Source organism: Lissotriton helveticus, chromosome 3_2, assembly GCF_964261635.1.
Source record: "Lissotriton helveticus chromosome 3_2, aLisHel1.1, whole genome shotgun sequence".
In the NCBI taxonomy this organism is placed as follows: Eukaryota; Metazoa; Chordata; class Amphibia; order Caudata; family Salamandridae; genus Lissotriton; species Lissotriton helveticus.
The window spans coordinates 9,909,191-9,926,578 of record NC_136062.1 but is presented as its reverse complement, the minus strand read 5'-3'; the positions used below and the strand labels follow the sequence as shown (position 1 = coordinate 9,926,578).

Sequence of the window (17,388 nt, the reverse complement as noted above, 5' to 3'; positions counted from 1 at the left end):
AAACAAGCTTCCAAGGACCGGTTTCTGGCATTTCAGCCGTCTTCAGCAAGGCTTGCTTGAATCCAGTGGCAAAGTGAGCAAGGGACTCACGTCTGAGCATCTACAGTGGGTAGCGTGTATCCAGTTTTTTCTTCCTTCGACTTTTACAGCAGTGCGGGTGGCCAGAAGAACCTGTCGGGGGTGTGACCAGCGGGGCTCCAGACACTTGGTACGCTGAAAATTTCGGATCACCACCCAGTCACCTGGTTGAATGGTGTGACCCAGGCCTTCGCTCTTGTCGGGGATAGCAGTGTGTACTTGATGATAAAAAGTACAAAAGGAATTGGTTAACTGGTATAGGTAATCAGTCAATACTAGGAACTCAACATCAGACAATTTCTTTGGCCATGGTACGCCCCATACATTAGCTAGTCTACCGAATACCAATTCGTAGGGAGATAATCCTATCCTTGAGTGGCTAGTCGTCCTTACTGACAAGAGAGCAAGTGTTAGGGCATCTACCCAGGTAGAGCAGTCTGTCTTGCTGTTTGGTCTGCAACGGCATTGCCTTCACATACATCATCAGTCACTTTCTGGTGGGCTTTACATTTAATCACTGCAACTTTTCTTGGTAACATCAAGGCGTCTAGAAGTCTGTGTATCAGGGTACCATGCTGTATTCTAGTCCCATGTGAGGTGAGAAAATTTCTTTCTTTCCAGAGTCTGCCAAAATTGTGAGCCATCCCAAAGGCGTATTGATTGTCCGTATAGATATTAACTGTCATGTTTTTACTGAGTTCACAAGCTCGTGTCAAGGCCATTAATTCAGCCGCTTGGGCCGATGCCTGTGGAATTTGTGCTGTCTCAACTACCATAACAAGAGTGGTGAGGGCATATGCAGCAGATGTAGTTCCATCCGATCTTTTAAGACACGAACCATCTATGTATAGTGTTCCATCAGCGTCTTTTAGGGGGGTGTCTTGTAGGTCCACACAACCCTTTGTCTCTTCTTCAGTCCATAACATGCAGTCATGAGGGTCAGAATCCTTCCCTTGTGTCCAAGTAGGGAGTAGTATAGCTGGGTTTAGAATATTACATCTCCTAATGTCAATGTGAGTGGCAAAAAGAGTGAGCTCATAACCTGTAAGTCGTGCACTGGTAAGGTGTTGTGTCTTGGTGTTGTTGAGCAAGGTATCTACTGCATGTGGGACCATTAAGGTCAAGGGTGAAGACATAACAATACCTGCGCTCTGGCGGACCATAAGTGCAGCAGCAGCAGTTGCATGTAAACATCCATGGAGGGCTCGGGCTACTGGGTCAAGTGTAGCCGAAAAATAAGCACAAGGGCGATGTTTGTCTCCAAAAATATGAGTTAAGACCGCGCAAGCGCAACCATGTGTCTCATGGACAAAAAGAAAAAATTGTTTGCCATAGTCTGGGGTGCCTAACACTGGAGCTGTACATAAGGCAATTTTGAGTGTCTGAAAGGCAGCCACATGCTCAGTCGTCCATGGGAAACCTCACTCTGGCATATCTTTAGTAGTGTGAGCTAAAAGAGGTTTGATAATGGCGAGAAGTTAGGGACCCATTGTCTGCAATAGGAAGTGAGGCCTATAAAGGCACGTACTTGTTTCTGTGTCAAAGGGGGAGGCATGGAGGTAATAAGGGCCACTCGGTCAGCGGTAAGTTGTCTTCCCTCCTTCGAGAGGAGGTGGCCGAGGTAGGTCACTTTCTCTCAACAAAATTGCAATTTGTTCAAGGAAACCTTATGATTGTGGGAGGCAAGGTGGTGAAGCAGACGTACTGTTGTTTGTTCACAAAGTGGAGCAGAAGTGGCTGCAATTAAGAGATCATCTACATATTGCAACAGAGTGGCTCCTGCTGCGAGCGTCAGGGAGTCCAACTGATTCTTGAGAGCCTGACTATAGATGCTGGGGCTTTCAGTAAAACCTTGGGGGCACGGCAGAACCAGAAACTCCGCCCTCTAAGGGAGAAACCAAAAAGATGTCTACTGTCCGGATGTATGGGAATGCTGAAAAACGCATTCTTCAGGTCAATAACAGGGCTGTGATATCAGGAACAACAGGATACTGGGAGACAGTAATTTTGTTGAGAGACCGCAGATCGATGACAAATTGATAGATTTTGGGGCCGCGGGAGAGGGGTCAATATATTTTTTAAGGACTGGAATAATTGGGCTGTTACACTCTACCACATGTCTCCTCAACCACTCCCTTCTTCATGAGATCTGATATTATAGATAAATGGGCAGCCTCACCCTCCTGGGGAAGGAGATACTGGCGAAGCCAGGGCATTTGGGTTCCTTGTTGGATATGACAGTATGCGGAAAAATGTTAAGAAGTCCTACATCAGTGTCAGAAGTGGCCCAAAGTGATGAGGGTAAGGCCTGCAGAACGGGAGGGAGGTGTCCAGAGAGAAACATAGTGGCAGAGGAATATGGTGATATGGTAAGGGACACACCATCAGGACTACAAGAAATGTTAGCATGTAAAACCTTTAACAAATTTAAACCCAGCAAATTTTCCCTACAGCCAGTCTTGAGAACCAAAGGAGCATCCATATGAGCTGGACCGTGATCCAGCGGGAGAGGCTTAGAAACGGGGTTGGTGACAGGGACCCCAGAAAAACCCACAGAGATATTGAGAGAGCCAGAAAGGGCTGCCTCCGGTATCAAGGTGTGCTCACAGAGGAGCTAGTAGCCCCGGTGTCTAGGAGAAACTTTTTTTATCCCCTGCAACTGACATCTAGACATAAGGACCTCGTGGATCCACAGGAATCGGCACTCTTGCATTACCCCTTTCTTGGCTTTCCTATGGCTGGTAGAAACCTGTTTCATCGATCTCATCATAATCATCATTAAAGTAGGTCCTAGTGGCCTCATACCCGTTGTCAAATCTGTTAACTGTGCCCTGAGGCGGATCCATATGGGGTCGAACATTAGGGTCTGGCGCACGCCTCTGCCTAGGAGGTCCCGCATTTCCATCCCTTTGGGTTCGGGGCCTAGTTTTTCCTGACTGAATATTCTGGGCTAACACCGGGCATTAACTAACCCAGTGGCCATAAGCCTTACAGTAGGCCCACTGGTCCTTATCAACGGGACCTGTCGAACTGATGGACTTCTGTAAAGGAGACTGAAGGGGGCGCTGGGGCAGCCTCTGGAACTGGCCCGAAGGCGGACCTTGGCCTCTAGCATTTTGTCCCTTGGGTGGATAAGCTTGTTGTAACAAAACTTTTGTCTTAAGGTCCTTGTTCTTCCTAACCTCTTTGTCTTTATCTTCATTCTCTCTATTCTCATGATATTGGGCCATGGCAAGTATGCCTTCCATTGTCTGAGCTGACCATGTACTCTCAACCTTCTTAAGGCGGGCCGAGAGATCCGGTAATAAATTAGATACAAATTTATCAATAAACACTGAACCCGAGCCAGGGCTCTAGGGTCCAATCCACTGTGACTTTTGTACTCAGTTGTGAAGCCGGTGAAACAATCAGCAACAGACTCATCCTTACGTTGTTTACATGCATTTATCTTATCCCAATTAACAGCGATTTCGGGCAAAAGGGTCTTCATGAGTTGTAACAGATGGCCTTGGAGAGCCAGAATAGCCGTATCAGGATTAGTCCCTCCCTCTCTGTCATTCTCCATCCTCTCAAAGTCGGTCCAGTCACCATGCAAAGCGGCATTATGATTGGCATGGCGTATTTTGTCCCATATGTCAGGTGGTACTACTGACCCGAACAATAAGTCAATATCCTTTAAGGTAAGGACACCAGAGGAAACAATCTGACCTAATTCCTGATAGTAAAGAGCCGGATTCTTACGGGGGTCTGGTAATTGGGATTTCAATTGAAGAACATCCGCTCTTTTCCATGGGACATGCACCCACATCCTACGCCAGTGGGCTAGGCTGCTCCAACACCCTGGTTATTGGCGGGCACTGCAGGGACAAAGACGGGAGCTGTCTCTCTCATAGGCATAGCTTTGTCATTCTGAGGTGGCGGAGAAGCTGTTGTGTCTCTGAACGCAATCATAGTAACAAGAGCTTCATGCATATCATCTCCCTGAACATGACCCTTGGCAATAGTTAGTTTTAAATCAATCAATCCTCGGGGAGTATCCATGAACAACGCTTCGTATCTTTTCATTATAAGTGTGCACATATACTTGGCCATGTCTGTTTGTTGTATGGCCGTCAATTGTCTAAACGTCGGCCAGATATCTTTAACGCGATAAATATTACCATTATTTATCTAAAATGCACATTTTCGCATAGCGTCCCTTTCACTACCCCCAGGGAGTTCAGCAGACCTCAAAGACTCCTTTCTAGGGGTACCGAAGAATCCAAACAGGGTATTGGCATAAGGGAGGACCATCTTGTTTGGTCCGAAGTGGCATAGGGGTCATCAACAGGGGTACCAATAGACTTATTATCAAGCAGACGGGAATGTAGGGTCGGGGTTGAGTCAGTAAGTCGGGCGGTATGAACTGTTGGAGGGAGGGGTGCAGGCAGGATGACGGGAGTCAAAGGATCAGGCAGTGGTACAATGGGTGGGGCAGTCTGAACCACCACTGGTGGGGGTGGAGCGTTAGGAACATTTTGAGGAAGAGCAAGATACATAGGAGCCGGAGCATAGGCAGGAGGTGGACCTTCAAGAATAGCATTCAGCAACGAGTCCCCCTCTTCTCTTTCAACCTCAAGGTCCCTGGGAGAACGAGCGGGGTAACATTTTGTTGTCTTAGCCCTATGATGACTATCTGCCATTTCAACCCCTTCCTGAACCTTATTTTCTAAATGTGCTTTCGCATGATCAGCATAGACATCCTCTCTTTCTTTTTGTTCAACGCTTGCTTTTTTAAAAATTCTTTGATCTATTTCTTTCCTCCACAATGCGGTGGCATCAAACGTGGCTTGAAGAGACCGCTTGCGGAGCAGCTGCTCCTCCAGGCTCGAAAGGGCCTGGAGATCGAAGGAGCCAAACTGTGGCCACTGTAATTCAACATTGCTTCGTTTTGTATATTTTACCCATAAGGAAGAAAACCTGATAGCAGATGGCCCATATTTAACATATATTTCATAACTTGGGGTTCCTTCTGGAGGAATCAGGCAGGCTGCCTCCAGAAGGTAGACCTCTGTACATACGCAACAACATAATTTTCGGACTTATTATTGACTGGCATATTTTTACTTCAGGCAGACAACAGTGGGAGAAAAACACTCACCTCACTGGCTTGGCTTTTGCGAAAGTCAATACAGGCATAAAACAGAGCACAAGTGGTGGATGATCAGTCCACCCTTACCCGCAAATGTTGTTCTCTTCTGCAGACGCAGGCATGAGTCCAGATCCAGACAGAAACCGCACTAAAGGGGACACCAGCGGGACACGGTCAGGTGGCCCAGACCGGATGGGGACGACCGTGCACAAGACTTCTGGTCTACCGGACTCAAAATGGTCCCTCGGGTAGGGTACCTCCGTCAGGCTTTCACCACAGGCCCCCTCACGACCACCGGGCCAGACCTATATCTCTGTGGTGTCCCTGTTCAGTCGCCATTTGTAGAACCAAAAAAACGCCCACCCCAAGGAGGAGTGGGGCTTGGCGTGCGGGAATCACCCGAGTCTTCTCTTGCCCTCCTTATATAACAAAGTAGACCCGGAAACCTTCGTCTGCAGAGAGAACCACCTTTATTGCAATAGCCCGGGCTATGGAACAGAGTCCCAAGCACATCAGAGACAAAATCCAGAGGCTGCTGCTTTACTCCGTAGCGTACAAGCCTTATATACATTCTACCCCACCCTTTTGGCATTCAGTCCATTGTTCAATCAGGGCGGTGTTTGTAGTTGATAACCTGATCAAGGCTCGGCTTTCAGACCATTGTTCAATCAACCTGATCAAGGCTCGGCATTCAGATCATTGTTTAATCAACCTGATCAAGGCTCTGCATTCAGATCATTGTTCAATCAACCTGATCACGGTGTCAAGGATGTTTACCAAGCAGGAAGCAGAAGATGAAAAACAAGTTTGTTTACACAGGGCGTAGGTATCTCATGGCTTTCTGTAGATGAATTGGCTACCGGCCAAGAACAGGGGGCTTGGGTATGCGATAGTTTTGAGCATCAGCAGAAATGTAGGCTGTAGGCAGGGTTTTGTCACGAGATGGCAAGGAATAGAGGAATGTAAGGAAAGTAATGGAACCTAGTGAAAACTAATTTTCTTCACTTTTTAAGAGTCTGTTCTTAATTACTTGACACATCTCACAAGCACAAACCTGATTAGAATACGGACTAAAAAATCAGAAATCAGTCAGACAAGGCGCACTAGTTAAATATTATTGGAGGATGAGGGCAGCAGAAGATACCACTCTAGCTCACCACTGTTGGGCGGAGATTGAAAAACAAACCAGGCTAATCAACTCTATTACTAAAGTCCTGGAACAATCTCTCTCGGCACTACAGTTAGAGGAGGCCTGGCTAACAGTCACAACGCACTCCGGAGTTAAAACCGTTGTAAACAACGCAATAAAGCAGATCTCCTTACTAACGGACAAAACAGCCTTCTAAAAAAAAAAAGATGCCTGAGCAGTGATACACTCGTATCACACTCTGAAACCTCAAACATACCTGTCTGAACATTTCTCACATCATAAAAAGCATTACTTGAGCCGGCTGGGGTCATACCCCATGAAGGACTTGACCCTGAAATGGAAACACATATGGCCAACCAAGGAATGCCGCCTCTGTGGACAGGGGGACGAGTCATTACTATCTATCCTATGTATCTGCCCTTCACTATTAGAAACTCAAAAAGTTGTTCTTCGGGAGGCATTAAGAAAGGCTCAAATAAGAACGTCCAGAACGGCACTTATAAAATGCCTTGGAGGATCGTCGATTCAACTGTCCTGCATAGCCATTAACTTTTGGAAAATTGCGGCAAAAGAACTGGAGAAAAACGTGAACTAACTTTAGGACCTTTAAAAAAAAAAAACGTTTTATAGTTTTTCAACTGCACTGATTATACCTTTAACATTTCCTACTCAACCAGCTGCTAAAACGCTAAACACACAAAAATAGATAGTTTCGATATCTGGGCAGGGCCTAACCCCGAGCACAAGCTTTGCTGTAATTGGCTGCCAGCACTTCAAACCAGGAAGAGTTGGCAGCCATCTTGTGCTTCGAGGAGGGAGAAAGAAAAAGGTGAGAAAAAGGCTAAAAAAACAAGAAAGGGGGGCAGGGCAAAAACACCCTGACCACCCAGGCCTGCTTAGGGGGTCCAGGCCCAAAAAAAGCATTTTTTTAAAATTTTCGGACTGGGTCGCGCCGGTGCGCAAATCCGTCCGAATTTTTTTTAAACTTAGCGCAGTCTCCCGCACTTGGTTTTCAAAGCCGCCAGGTGGGCCAAGTTCTGGGGGCAATTTATTTATGTAGCGGGGGTCCCCGCAGCCCCAGGGACCGCCACCTCCCCAGGGCTATGTGAATTATAAGTAGGAGGGCACCTGCAGCCCTGGGGACCGCCGCTCCCCCGGGGCTGGTTTTTTATTTATGTGTTTTTTAAAAACTAAACCTGTGTAGGGAGCTCGAGCCCCCCCACATGCCCCAGGGACCGCCACCTCCCCGGGGCACTAAAAATGTAAATGCGGGGGTCCGTTACGGACCTGAGCCCCGGGCACTACCACCTCACCAGGGCTTTTAACACGTTGGGAGGGGGGCCTCGAGGCCCCCCTCCTGGAGCCCTTGATGGCCCTGGGGACCGCCAACCGCAAGGTCTGGCTCCTGCAGTGTCCCGGTGTGCCCACTGCTGTTTGCTATGGAAGGGCGGGAGCCGTGCGGTTCCCGTCCGGTCATAGCAAACACTGGTTTGGATTTTGTAAGTGAGAGCAGGTTTCCTGCTCTCACTTACAAAATCCAAACCAGATTGCTTTTCCACAAGAGGAGCTGAATTGGGGCCTCCCCCACGGTCCCCAACGGAGTGGCCAAGCCCAAGGGATATGGTCCCTGGGGCTAGAAGTGGCCCGGGAGGGGGGCCATGGAGCCCCCTCCCCATAAACAATAAATAAATAAAAAAGGAAAGGCCGGCCCCGGGGGAGGGGTTCCCCGGGGCCATAAATGGTCTGAGGAGGGGGGCCATGCGTCCCCCTCCAAATATATAAAAAAAAATACTGGCCATGCCCCGGGGGATGCGGTCCCCATGGCCGAAAATGGACTCGTGAAGGGGACAATGCAGCCCCCTTCCGGATTTCATTTTTAAAAGTTAAGAAAACAGGGGTCAGGTGCTGGGGGATGGATTTCCCCAGGGCCCAAAAAATAGGAAAGGAAGGGGGGGCCACACAGCCCCAAAAAGAAAAAAAAGGCATTGCACCGGAGGCCCCGCCCCCTCTGTGCATCAGTCTGCAAACGCGCCCCGTGGAGCGTTGTAAGTTGGGGAATTAATTTCCCTTGAATACTGGTGGTCCCTGGGGGCCAACTATCCCAGCAGGTACCTCCAGTATGCGCCACAGAGCTGCGTTGCAGAGAGGTGGTCAAAGGCCACGCCCCTGTTTACACCTCTCTGCAACACAGATCTGTGGCACTTAGTGGAGTTACCTGGTGGGCTAGTTGGACCCCAGGGAGCCTCAGGAATTAAGGGGACTTAATCCCCCAACTAAAAACGAGCCACATGGCGCGTTTGCACACTTCTCACATCAGGCCCCACACTCTCCCTTCACCACTGTGCATACAGGCCCTCTGGCGCGTTGTAAGTTGGGGGATTAAGTCCCGTTAAATCCTGAGGGTCCCTTTGGTCCAACTAGCCCACCAGGTACCTCAATTACCCAGGTAGTACCCATTCACTCCAGCAATCCATCCATCTGTCACTACCCATGCACTCCTCCAATCACCCATCCACTCCGCCAAAACCCTAGCAGTTATAAAATCACCATGCACTGTCCTTGCTGCGCTCTAATCATCCAGTCACTACCCATGTACTGATGTAATGACCCGGGCACTAACACACGCACTGCTACAATCCCGTGAGCACTACTCATGCAGTCCAACCATCTCCTTGTCACTCCCCATGCACTCCTCCAAGTACCCAGTCACCACCATGTACTTATCCAATCACTCCGCCAAAACCCAAGCACCTAATAAATTCATCATGCACTCTCCTTGCAGTACTCTAATCATCCAGTCAGTACCCATGTACTCATGCAATGACCCAGGCACTAACACATGCACTACTACAATCCCCTGTGCTCTCATCATGCAGACCTCTAACCACCTACACACTTGTAATTCATTTCTCCAATTACCCAGGTAGTACCCATTCACTCCAGCAATCCTTCTGTCACTACCCATGCACTCCTCCAATCACCCATCCAGCATCATGCACTTATCCAATCACTCCACCTAAACCCAAGCAGTTATAAAATCACCATGCACTGTCATTGCAGTGCTCTAATCATCCAGTCACTACCCATGTACTCATGCAATGACCCAGGCACTAACACATGCACTGCTACAATCCTGTGAGCACTACTCATGCAGTCCAACCATCTCCTTGTCACTACCCATGCACTCCTCCAATCATCCAGTCACCACCATGTACTTATCCAATCACTCTGCCAAACCCCAAGCACTTATAAATTCATCATGCACTCTCCTTGCAGTACTCTAATCAACCAGTCACTACCCATGTATGCATGCAATGACCCAGGCACTAACACATGCACCGCTACAATCCCCTTGCACTACCTATGCAGACCTCTAACCACCTACACAGTACTAATTCACTCCTGCAATTATCCAGGTAGTACCCATGAAGTCTCGCCATCGCCCTGCCACTACCCATGCACTCCTCCAATCATCCAGCAAGCACCATGTACTTATCCAATCACTCCGCCAAAACCCAAGCAGTTATAAATTCACCATGCACTCTCCGTGCAGTAGTCTAATCATGCAGTCAGTACCCATGTACTTATGCAATGGCCCAGGCACTAGGCCATGCACTGCTACAATCCCCTGAGCACTACCCATGCAGACCTCTAACCACCTACACACTACTGATTTGCTCCTCCAATTACCCAGGTAGTACCCAAGCACTTCAGCAATCTTTCTGTCACTACCCATGCACTCCTCCAATCACCCATCCAGCATCATGCACTTATCCAATCACTCCAACAAAACCCAATCATTTATAAATTCACCATGCACTCTCCTTGCAGTACTGTAATCATCCAGTCACTTCCCATGTACTTATGGAATCACTCCGCCAAAACCCAAGCAGTTATAACATCACCGTGCACTTTCCTTGCAGCACTCTAACCATCCAGTCACTACCCATGTACTCATGCAATGACCCAGTCACTAACACATGCACTGCTACAATCCCCTGTGCTCTCCCCATGCAGCCCAGCCATCTCCCTGTCACTGCCTATGCACTCCTCCAATCACCCAGTCAGCACCATGTACTTATCCAATCACTTTGCCAAAATCCAAGCACTTATAAATTCACCATGCACTCTACTTGCAGTACTCTAATCATCCAGACAGTACCCATGTACTTATCCAGTCACTCCGCCAAAACCCAAGCCCTTATAAATTCACCATATACTCTCTTTGCAGCAGTCTAATCATCCTGTCACTACCCATGCACTCATGCAATGACCCAGGCGCTAACTCATGCACTGCTACAATCCCCTGAGCACTATCCATGCAGTCCATTTATCGCCCTGTCACTAACCATGCACTCTTCCAATCACCCAGCCAGCACCATGTACTTATGCAGTGGCCCAGGCACTAACACATGCACTGCTACAATCCCCTAAGCACTTCCCATGCAGACCTCTAACCACCTACACAGTACTGATTCACTCCTGCAATTATCCAGGTAGTACCCATGCAGTCTAGCCTTTGCCCTGCCACTACCCATGCACTCCTCTATTCACCCAGCCAGCACCATGTACTTATCCAATCACTCTGCCCAAATCCAAGCCCTTGCACTCTCCTTGTAGCACTCTAATCATCCAGTCACTACTCGTGTACTTATACAATGAGCCAGGCACTAACTCATGGCAAATACATATGAGGTCATGCTAATCACAGGGTCCCCTCACGCATAGTGTTCCCTAGTGTATGTAGGTGTTTACAATGTATTCTAAGTGTCTTTGAGAATAGCACTGGATCTAGGCCTGGTTAGTCAGAGTCAGTTACCACCAGTACCCATCAGAAAAAAGTTGGGGGCACAGGAGTACTTTATGCTCCTCTGTTGGTTCTTTCTGCACATCTCTTCTTCTTCCTGCACTTTTCTTCATCTTTCTTGACTTAAGTTGCCTCTTTCTGCATTTGTCTAGCTTCTTTCTCCGCTTTTCTTCCTCTTACTGCACATGGCCTACCTTTGTAGGCATAGTTAGAAATTAGCATTTTAAAAAACCTTTGAAATTCACTGAAAAATCCATAGGTTTCAGGGTCGTTATAGTTAGAAATTAGCATTTAAAAAATCTTAGAAATTCACTGAATAAAAACAAATGTTTCAGGGATGTTATAGTTAGTTGGATATTTCATTCGTACAAAACCAGAGAAAGTCGGCTGTTATAGTTAGTTCAGGTAACTATAACTCGCGCCCCCGCAATGCACTGCTGATGAAGTCACATATTACATCATTCATGACATGGACGGTGACATCACTGATGACATCTCAAATTACATCACTGATGACATCATCCATGTGATAATCTGATGCACCTCCTCATACCCTAATATAACATTTGATACACCCACTCTAAAATACAGACTATCATTTTCGAAGCCATAGACACACCAATACCAGTTAATACATACCCACTCACTAATTGCTAGGTCTACACACACATCCACTGATTGACCCACACAGTCACTCATACATGCAGTCAACCATCAATACGGCATTATCATATGTACCCATATATCTATACAGACACTCATACACTGCCACTCATCCATGGAGTTACTCACATACCTAGTCAGTCATGCAAAGAATAAATCACACTCCCATTTACTCACCTATACAGTTATGGACACACCACCTTACTTATTCAAACATATCCTAACACATTCTTACACTCTTATACAATAACTAATATAAGCACACACTGATCCATAAAGCCACTCTCACAATCACTCAAGCTCACATATAGTCATTTATACACTTCAATACTCACATATACTGCCTTTCACATATGCAGTTACTCACACATGTACCACTGAGGCATCCATTCACTCACCAACACCCCATACACACACTCACCCACCCATACAGCCCTTTATAGATGCACTCTTGAACCCATACAGCCAGTAAATCATCCACTCACACATCTATGCACAGTCACACCCCCCCACCCAACCACACAGACACTCAGGCACCCATCAGATACTCAGACAACCAAGCTATAACCCATATAGATACTCATTTAGCTACTCGACAACCCATTCAACCACTTACACACCAACTGACAAACTAAACTGTGTGAATGTCTGTATCAGTCACTAACCCATGCATTCAGTAAGACACATTTGATCACTCACTTATACAGTCAGTCAGGCACCTACTAAATCATCCATCCAGACACTTATACACCCACTCATTCTTCAATATACCTTGGCATATATATAAAACATATTTAAACTTTATAGAAACACACAGCCACTGGATGATGTCATCAGTGATGTCATCAGTGATATCATTTGAAATGTCATCAGTGATGTCACTGACCATGTCATGAATGATGTAATATGTGACGTCATCAGCAGTGCATTGCGGGTGCGCTAGTTATAGTTAGCTGAACTAACTATAACAGCCAAATTTCTCTGTTTTTGTACGAGTGAAATGTCCAACTAACTATAACGTCCCTGAAACCTGTGATTTTTTCAGTGAATTTCCAAGGATTTTTAAATGCTAATTTCTAACTATAATGTTCCTGAAAACTATGTTTTTTTCAGTGAATATATATATATATATATATATTTTTTTTTAATGAAATGCAGAAGAGTTGGAATATCGTGATGATATGATTTCCCAACACTTGGTAAATACATATGTTTCTTTTAAATGTTTGTGCAGTTAACATCAAAATGCATATATTTTGAAACCTATCCATACGTTACCTGTATTTTTTTAGGTAGTACAAGAAGCTCAGAAAAAGGGACTGTTAAGAAGACCAGTTGATCTAATGTTGGCTGTCTACCTAATGTTTGCAACTGCTTTCTGCATATTCCGAGGCATGGTAAGTTAAAATTGCATTGTCTGTTTCTACAGTGTATTACCATTTGAATTCAAAATAAAGTCAGTTCTAAACCTGTTAGTATAGCTTCTGTAATTTGATGAGCACAGTTAATCAACGGTGACTGCTTCTCCAATTTCTTTTGTGCACATCCTCCGGCTGTAGAATACCCCCAGTGATTCCCTTTCTAGTTAAAGCTATGCTCTTGATCACCATCTACTCATCTCATTGTCCAAGCATCTGAGGCAGCACCCCAAATTGAGGGGTATTACAATATATAATTAAAAAAGCTGGCCTGTCCAGTGCTTGAATTTATTTTCCTGCTTTCTTTGAGGAAGGCTGGTTCTATAAGGGACAGGAAAGCAGTATAGAAGTGCTAAAATATATGAAACATTTACATTAACATGAAGAGAGAATGAGATGCTTTGGCCATCAGAAGAAATTACTTACTACAATGAAAACAAGTATTGGCAAAGTCAACAGCTCTGACTTTGTTAGGCTGGCGCACGGGTTATTTTTTCTTGGTACTTTTCATTGCACACATATACCACAAAATATATTTTTTTTTAATCAACCATTTCACTGGGCAGCCACCTTGGCATTGTCTTTTTGTTGTACTGTAGTATGCATTATGTTAATTGCTACATATAGCCCATGCTATTCTAAATACTGTAGGATAATATAAACAACCAATGGAACTTGTTTGGTACCTCAAAATCACATTCATATTGCTACAAAATGCCTGCAAAACTCACTTTTGAAAAATGCCATTGATACTCCCCTCCCACTAATGTTCTGTGTCGTGCATGTCTAACCCTATTCTAAATATATTAATCACTGGCACAACTTCAGATGTAATTACAGATGTCAAGAAAAGTCACGCAAATTCATTGATGTTAAATCATGGTCATAATTTTAAAACGTATTGCTGTTTCTGTAAATAGATCCATAGGTGTTTTTCACGGCGCAATTAATAGCTAATGATATTGACCAAGCTGTTAAATTTATGTGCTAGAAGAATGTTCAATTCATCAATTTAAACAGCCAAGAAAATAAAATGTATTCCTCTTGCATATCTTGCTTTTAGATGGAATAAGCAATTGGTGTGTATTCTGTGCTGGTTATGAGGAGAAACCGCAGGTATTTGAAATACTGACAAGCTAGGTTTTAGTTGAAGAAAGTAGGCTTGTAGAATAAAACGTTGTCTTGTGCCTCCTCTACTCACCAGGTAGTTTGGACTGAAGCACCTGAGGTCAAGCAAACCCAACACCATCAGAATTTGTAGTTCAGAATTATTTTAATAATGCATTTATCCACAGTACTTTATTTTCGTTGCTTGAATGGGAGCAACACCCCAGGTGTTACAAAATGTGATACATTTTATGTGCACATTATAAAAGAAGCCCTCCTACTAAATTTCAAAAATTAATTCTTGCGGTCAAAGGCACTCAAAAAATACGTCCCACTGAATAAAGCAGGACTCCCAAATAAGGATAATCTGCAATGTTGTACAATTTCGCTTTGCATATTTTCCACTGATAGTCTTACATACGAAGTTGATGACTTAAGTTCTTGAATCATATATAGTCAGTTAGTTGTCCTGATTGGTGGACCAGAACCAAAGACAAAATGACAAGATCATCACTATATGTCATATTACTCATTTTATCCTATACTGGCAATGGAAGAAAACTGTAAGTTTTATTTTGGAGGTAGGGAAAACGACCATATACAAAAAAGGGGTGCTGAAATCTATCCCAATTTTAGCACGGATTATGGTAACCATTGGTTGCTAGTATACATTTGCACTTGCAATTACATTTCGTGATGAATCTCAAACTGTAAGGTTATTATTATAATTTGGTCTATAGGTGAGTCATGTCTGCCTCATTAAAGGTCATAGTGTATTCTAACAAATAAGGGAATCATTTAAAATTCTAATAAATGGTCAAATGCACTTTCATAGGATTCCATTTTAAAACATAGAAGTATGGCAAATGCATTTATAAAAATCTGTTTTGTGTACACTAACAACTTCCTTACTTGGTGGGTGTATAAGCAGTCTGTTCCTGGCGCTGAAACGTGTAATATAGTTACTTGGCAAAAGGTCATAAAGTGATATATATTCCGTTCATGTTTTCTATTTGGACTGCAAATTTTTCATAATACCATGTGCCGATATCCTCCTAGTTTATAGCACTGCGTAAAAGACAAAATGTATGCTAAGTATATTTTACACACTCATGAGATCCCCATTTTCAGAGCACAAATTATCACTTACTTCCATAGTGATGATGCTCGTACCTTTTACACCTTTTCAGATACCATAAAAACCCGATACACTTGGTGGACTTGCCTTCCTCCTTAATATTTTTGCTTAATTTGTTTTTGGTGGCTTTATGACTCTGTTCACTTTACCATTGCTAACCAGAGTGTTCGTGCTTGTGCTCTCTCCTTATAGCATGGTAAAGTTGGCTTATACCTAATTGGCTTATTCAATTTACTTATAAGTCCCTCTTGAAGTGATGCTACATGTACCCCAGCCCTGAAAATTAAGTACTACTAGTGGGCCTGCAGCACTGATTGTGCCACCCACTTAAGTAGCATTTAAACATGTCTCAGACCTGCCATTGCAGCTTGTATGTCAAGTTTTAAACTTCCATTTCAACCTTGCAAAATAAACATTTTGCCAGGCCCACACCTTACTTTTGAATACATATAGGTGGCCCGTAGGTTAGGCCCTGTACAGTTCAGAGGGCAGCCTGCAGTGTATTTAAAGGTAGGACAAGTACTTCTAGTTCTACATGTCCAGGTAAATAAATTTGTCATTACTGCAAGGCTTAATTCTCCCATAGGATAATATTGGAGTACCTTATCACATTTTATAAGAGTCATTTTCAAATGAGGAGGTAACTAGTTCATGTTTGATGTCTCTAGAATTGGAATTTACAATCCTAACGTATGATGAAGTCAGATTTTGAAATACAGTTTCAAAAATGTCACTTTTAGAAAGTGATTCAGAAAAGGGGGTGGTGATGAACAGAGTGCCTGAATTAAGCAGACCACTCTTACCCAGTCCAAAGATCAGGGCTTGATCCATCACCGTTTTTTAGCTCACTGCACCATCCCAGCTCAGAACTTGGCTATATGCAAATTAGTCTGTTCCTGTCCCAGTGCATGATGGGAACAGGGCAAGCCAAACTACCAAGCCAATTCTGGTACTGGGAAGGAAACAAGCTTCCGGGGACCAGTTTCTGCCATTTCAGGCGTCGTCGGCCCGGCTTGCTTGAATCCTGATGGTGCAATGAGCAAGGGACTCACATCTGAGTATACCCTTCCACGCTTATGGTGGACAAAATGATTCAGAAAAGGGGGTGGTGATGAACAGAGTGCCTGAATTAAGCAGACCACTCTTACCCAGTCCAAAGATCAGGGCTTGATCCATCACCGTTTTTTAGCTCACTGCACCATCCCAGCTCAGAACTTGGCTATATGCAAATTAGTCTGTTCCTGTCCCAGTGCATGATGGGAACAGGGCAAACCAAACTACCAAGCCAATTCTTGTACTGGGAAGGAAACAAGCTTCCGGGGACCGGTTTCTGCCATTTCAGGCGTCGTCGGCTCGGCTTGCTTGAATCCTGATGGTGCAATGAGCAAGGGACTCACATCTGAGTATACCCTTCCACGCTTATGGTGGACAAAATGATTCAGAAAAGGGGGTGGTGATGAACAGAGTGCCTGAATTAAGCAGACCACTCTTACCCAGTCCAAAGATCAGGGCTTGATCCATCACCGTTTTTTAGCTCACTGCACCATCCCAGCTCAGAACTTGGCTATATGCAAATTAGTCTGTTCCTATCCCAGTGCATGATGGGAACAGGGCAAACCAAACTACCAAGCCAATTCTTGTACTGGGAAGGAAACAAGCTTCCGGGGACCGGTTTCTGCCATTTCAGGCGTCATCGGCCCGGCTTGCTTGAATCCTGATGGTGCAATGAGCAAGGGACTCACATCTGAGTATAACCTTCCACGCTTATGGTGGACAAAATGATTCAGAAAAGGGGGTGGTGATGAACAGAGTGCCTGAATTAAGCAGACCACTCTTACCCAGTCCAAAGATCAGGGCTTGATCAATCACCGTTTTTTAGCTCACTGCACCATCCCA

At 44.9% G+C, this 17,388-nt stretch overlaps 1 protein-coding gene and 1 long non-coding RNA gene across 4 annotated transcripts in view; one reads left to right on the top strand and one right to left on the bottom strand.

Moving 5' to 3' along the window:
• The window catches only part of TM6SF1 (transmembrane 6 superfamily member 1), a 622,619-nt gene that overhangs the window by 353,099 nt on the left and 252,132 nt on the right, over positions 1 to 17,388 (top strand). For both annotated transcript variants that reach the window (XM_078684737.1, XM_078684736.1), the window contains exon 7: positions 13,122 to 13,226. In XM_078684737.1, coding sequence (XP_078540863.1) covers positions 13,122 to 13,226 — 105 coding nt within the window. The remainder of the gene's footprint in view (positions 1 to 13,121; positions 13,227 to 17,388) is intronic.
• The window catches only part of LOC144826417 (uncharacterized), a 905,759-nt gene that overhangs the window by 812,945 nt on the left and 75,426 nt on the right, over positions 1 to 17,388 (bottom strand). The gene's annotated exons all lie outside the window — the stretch shown is intronic.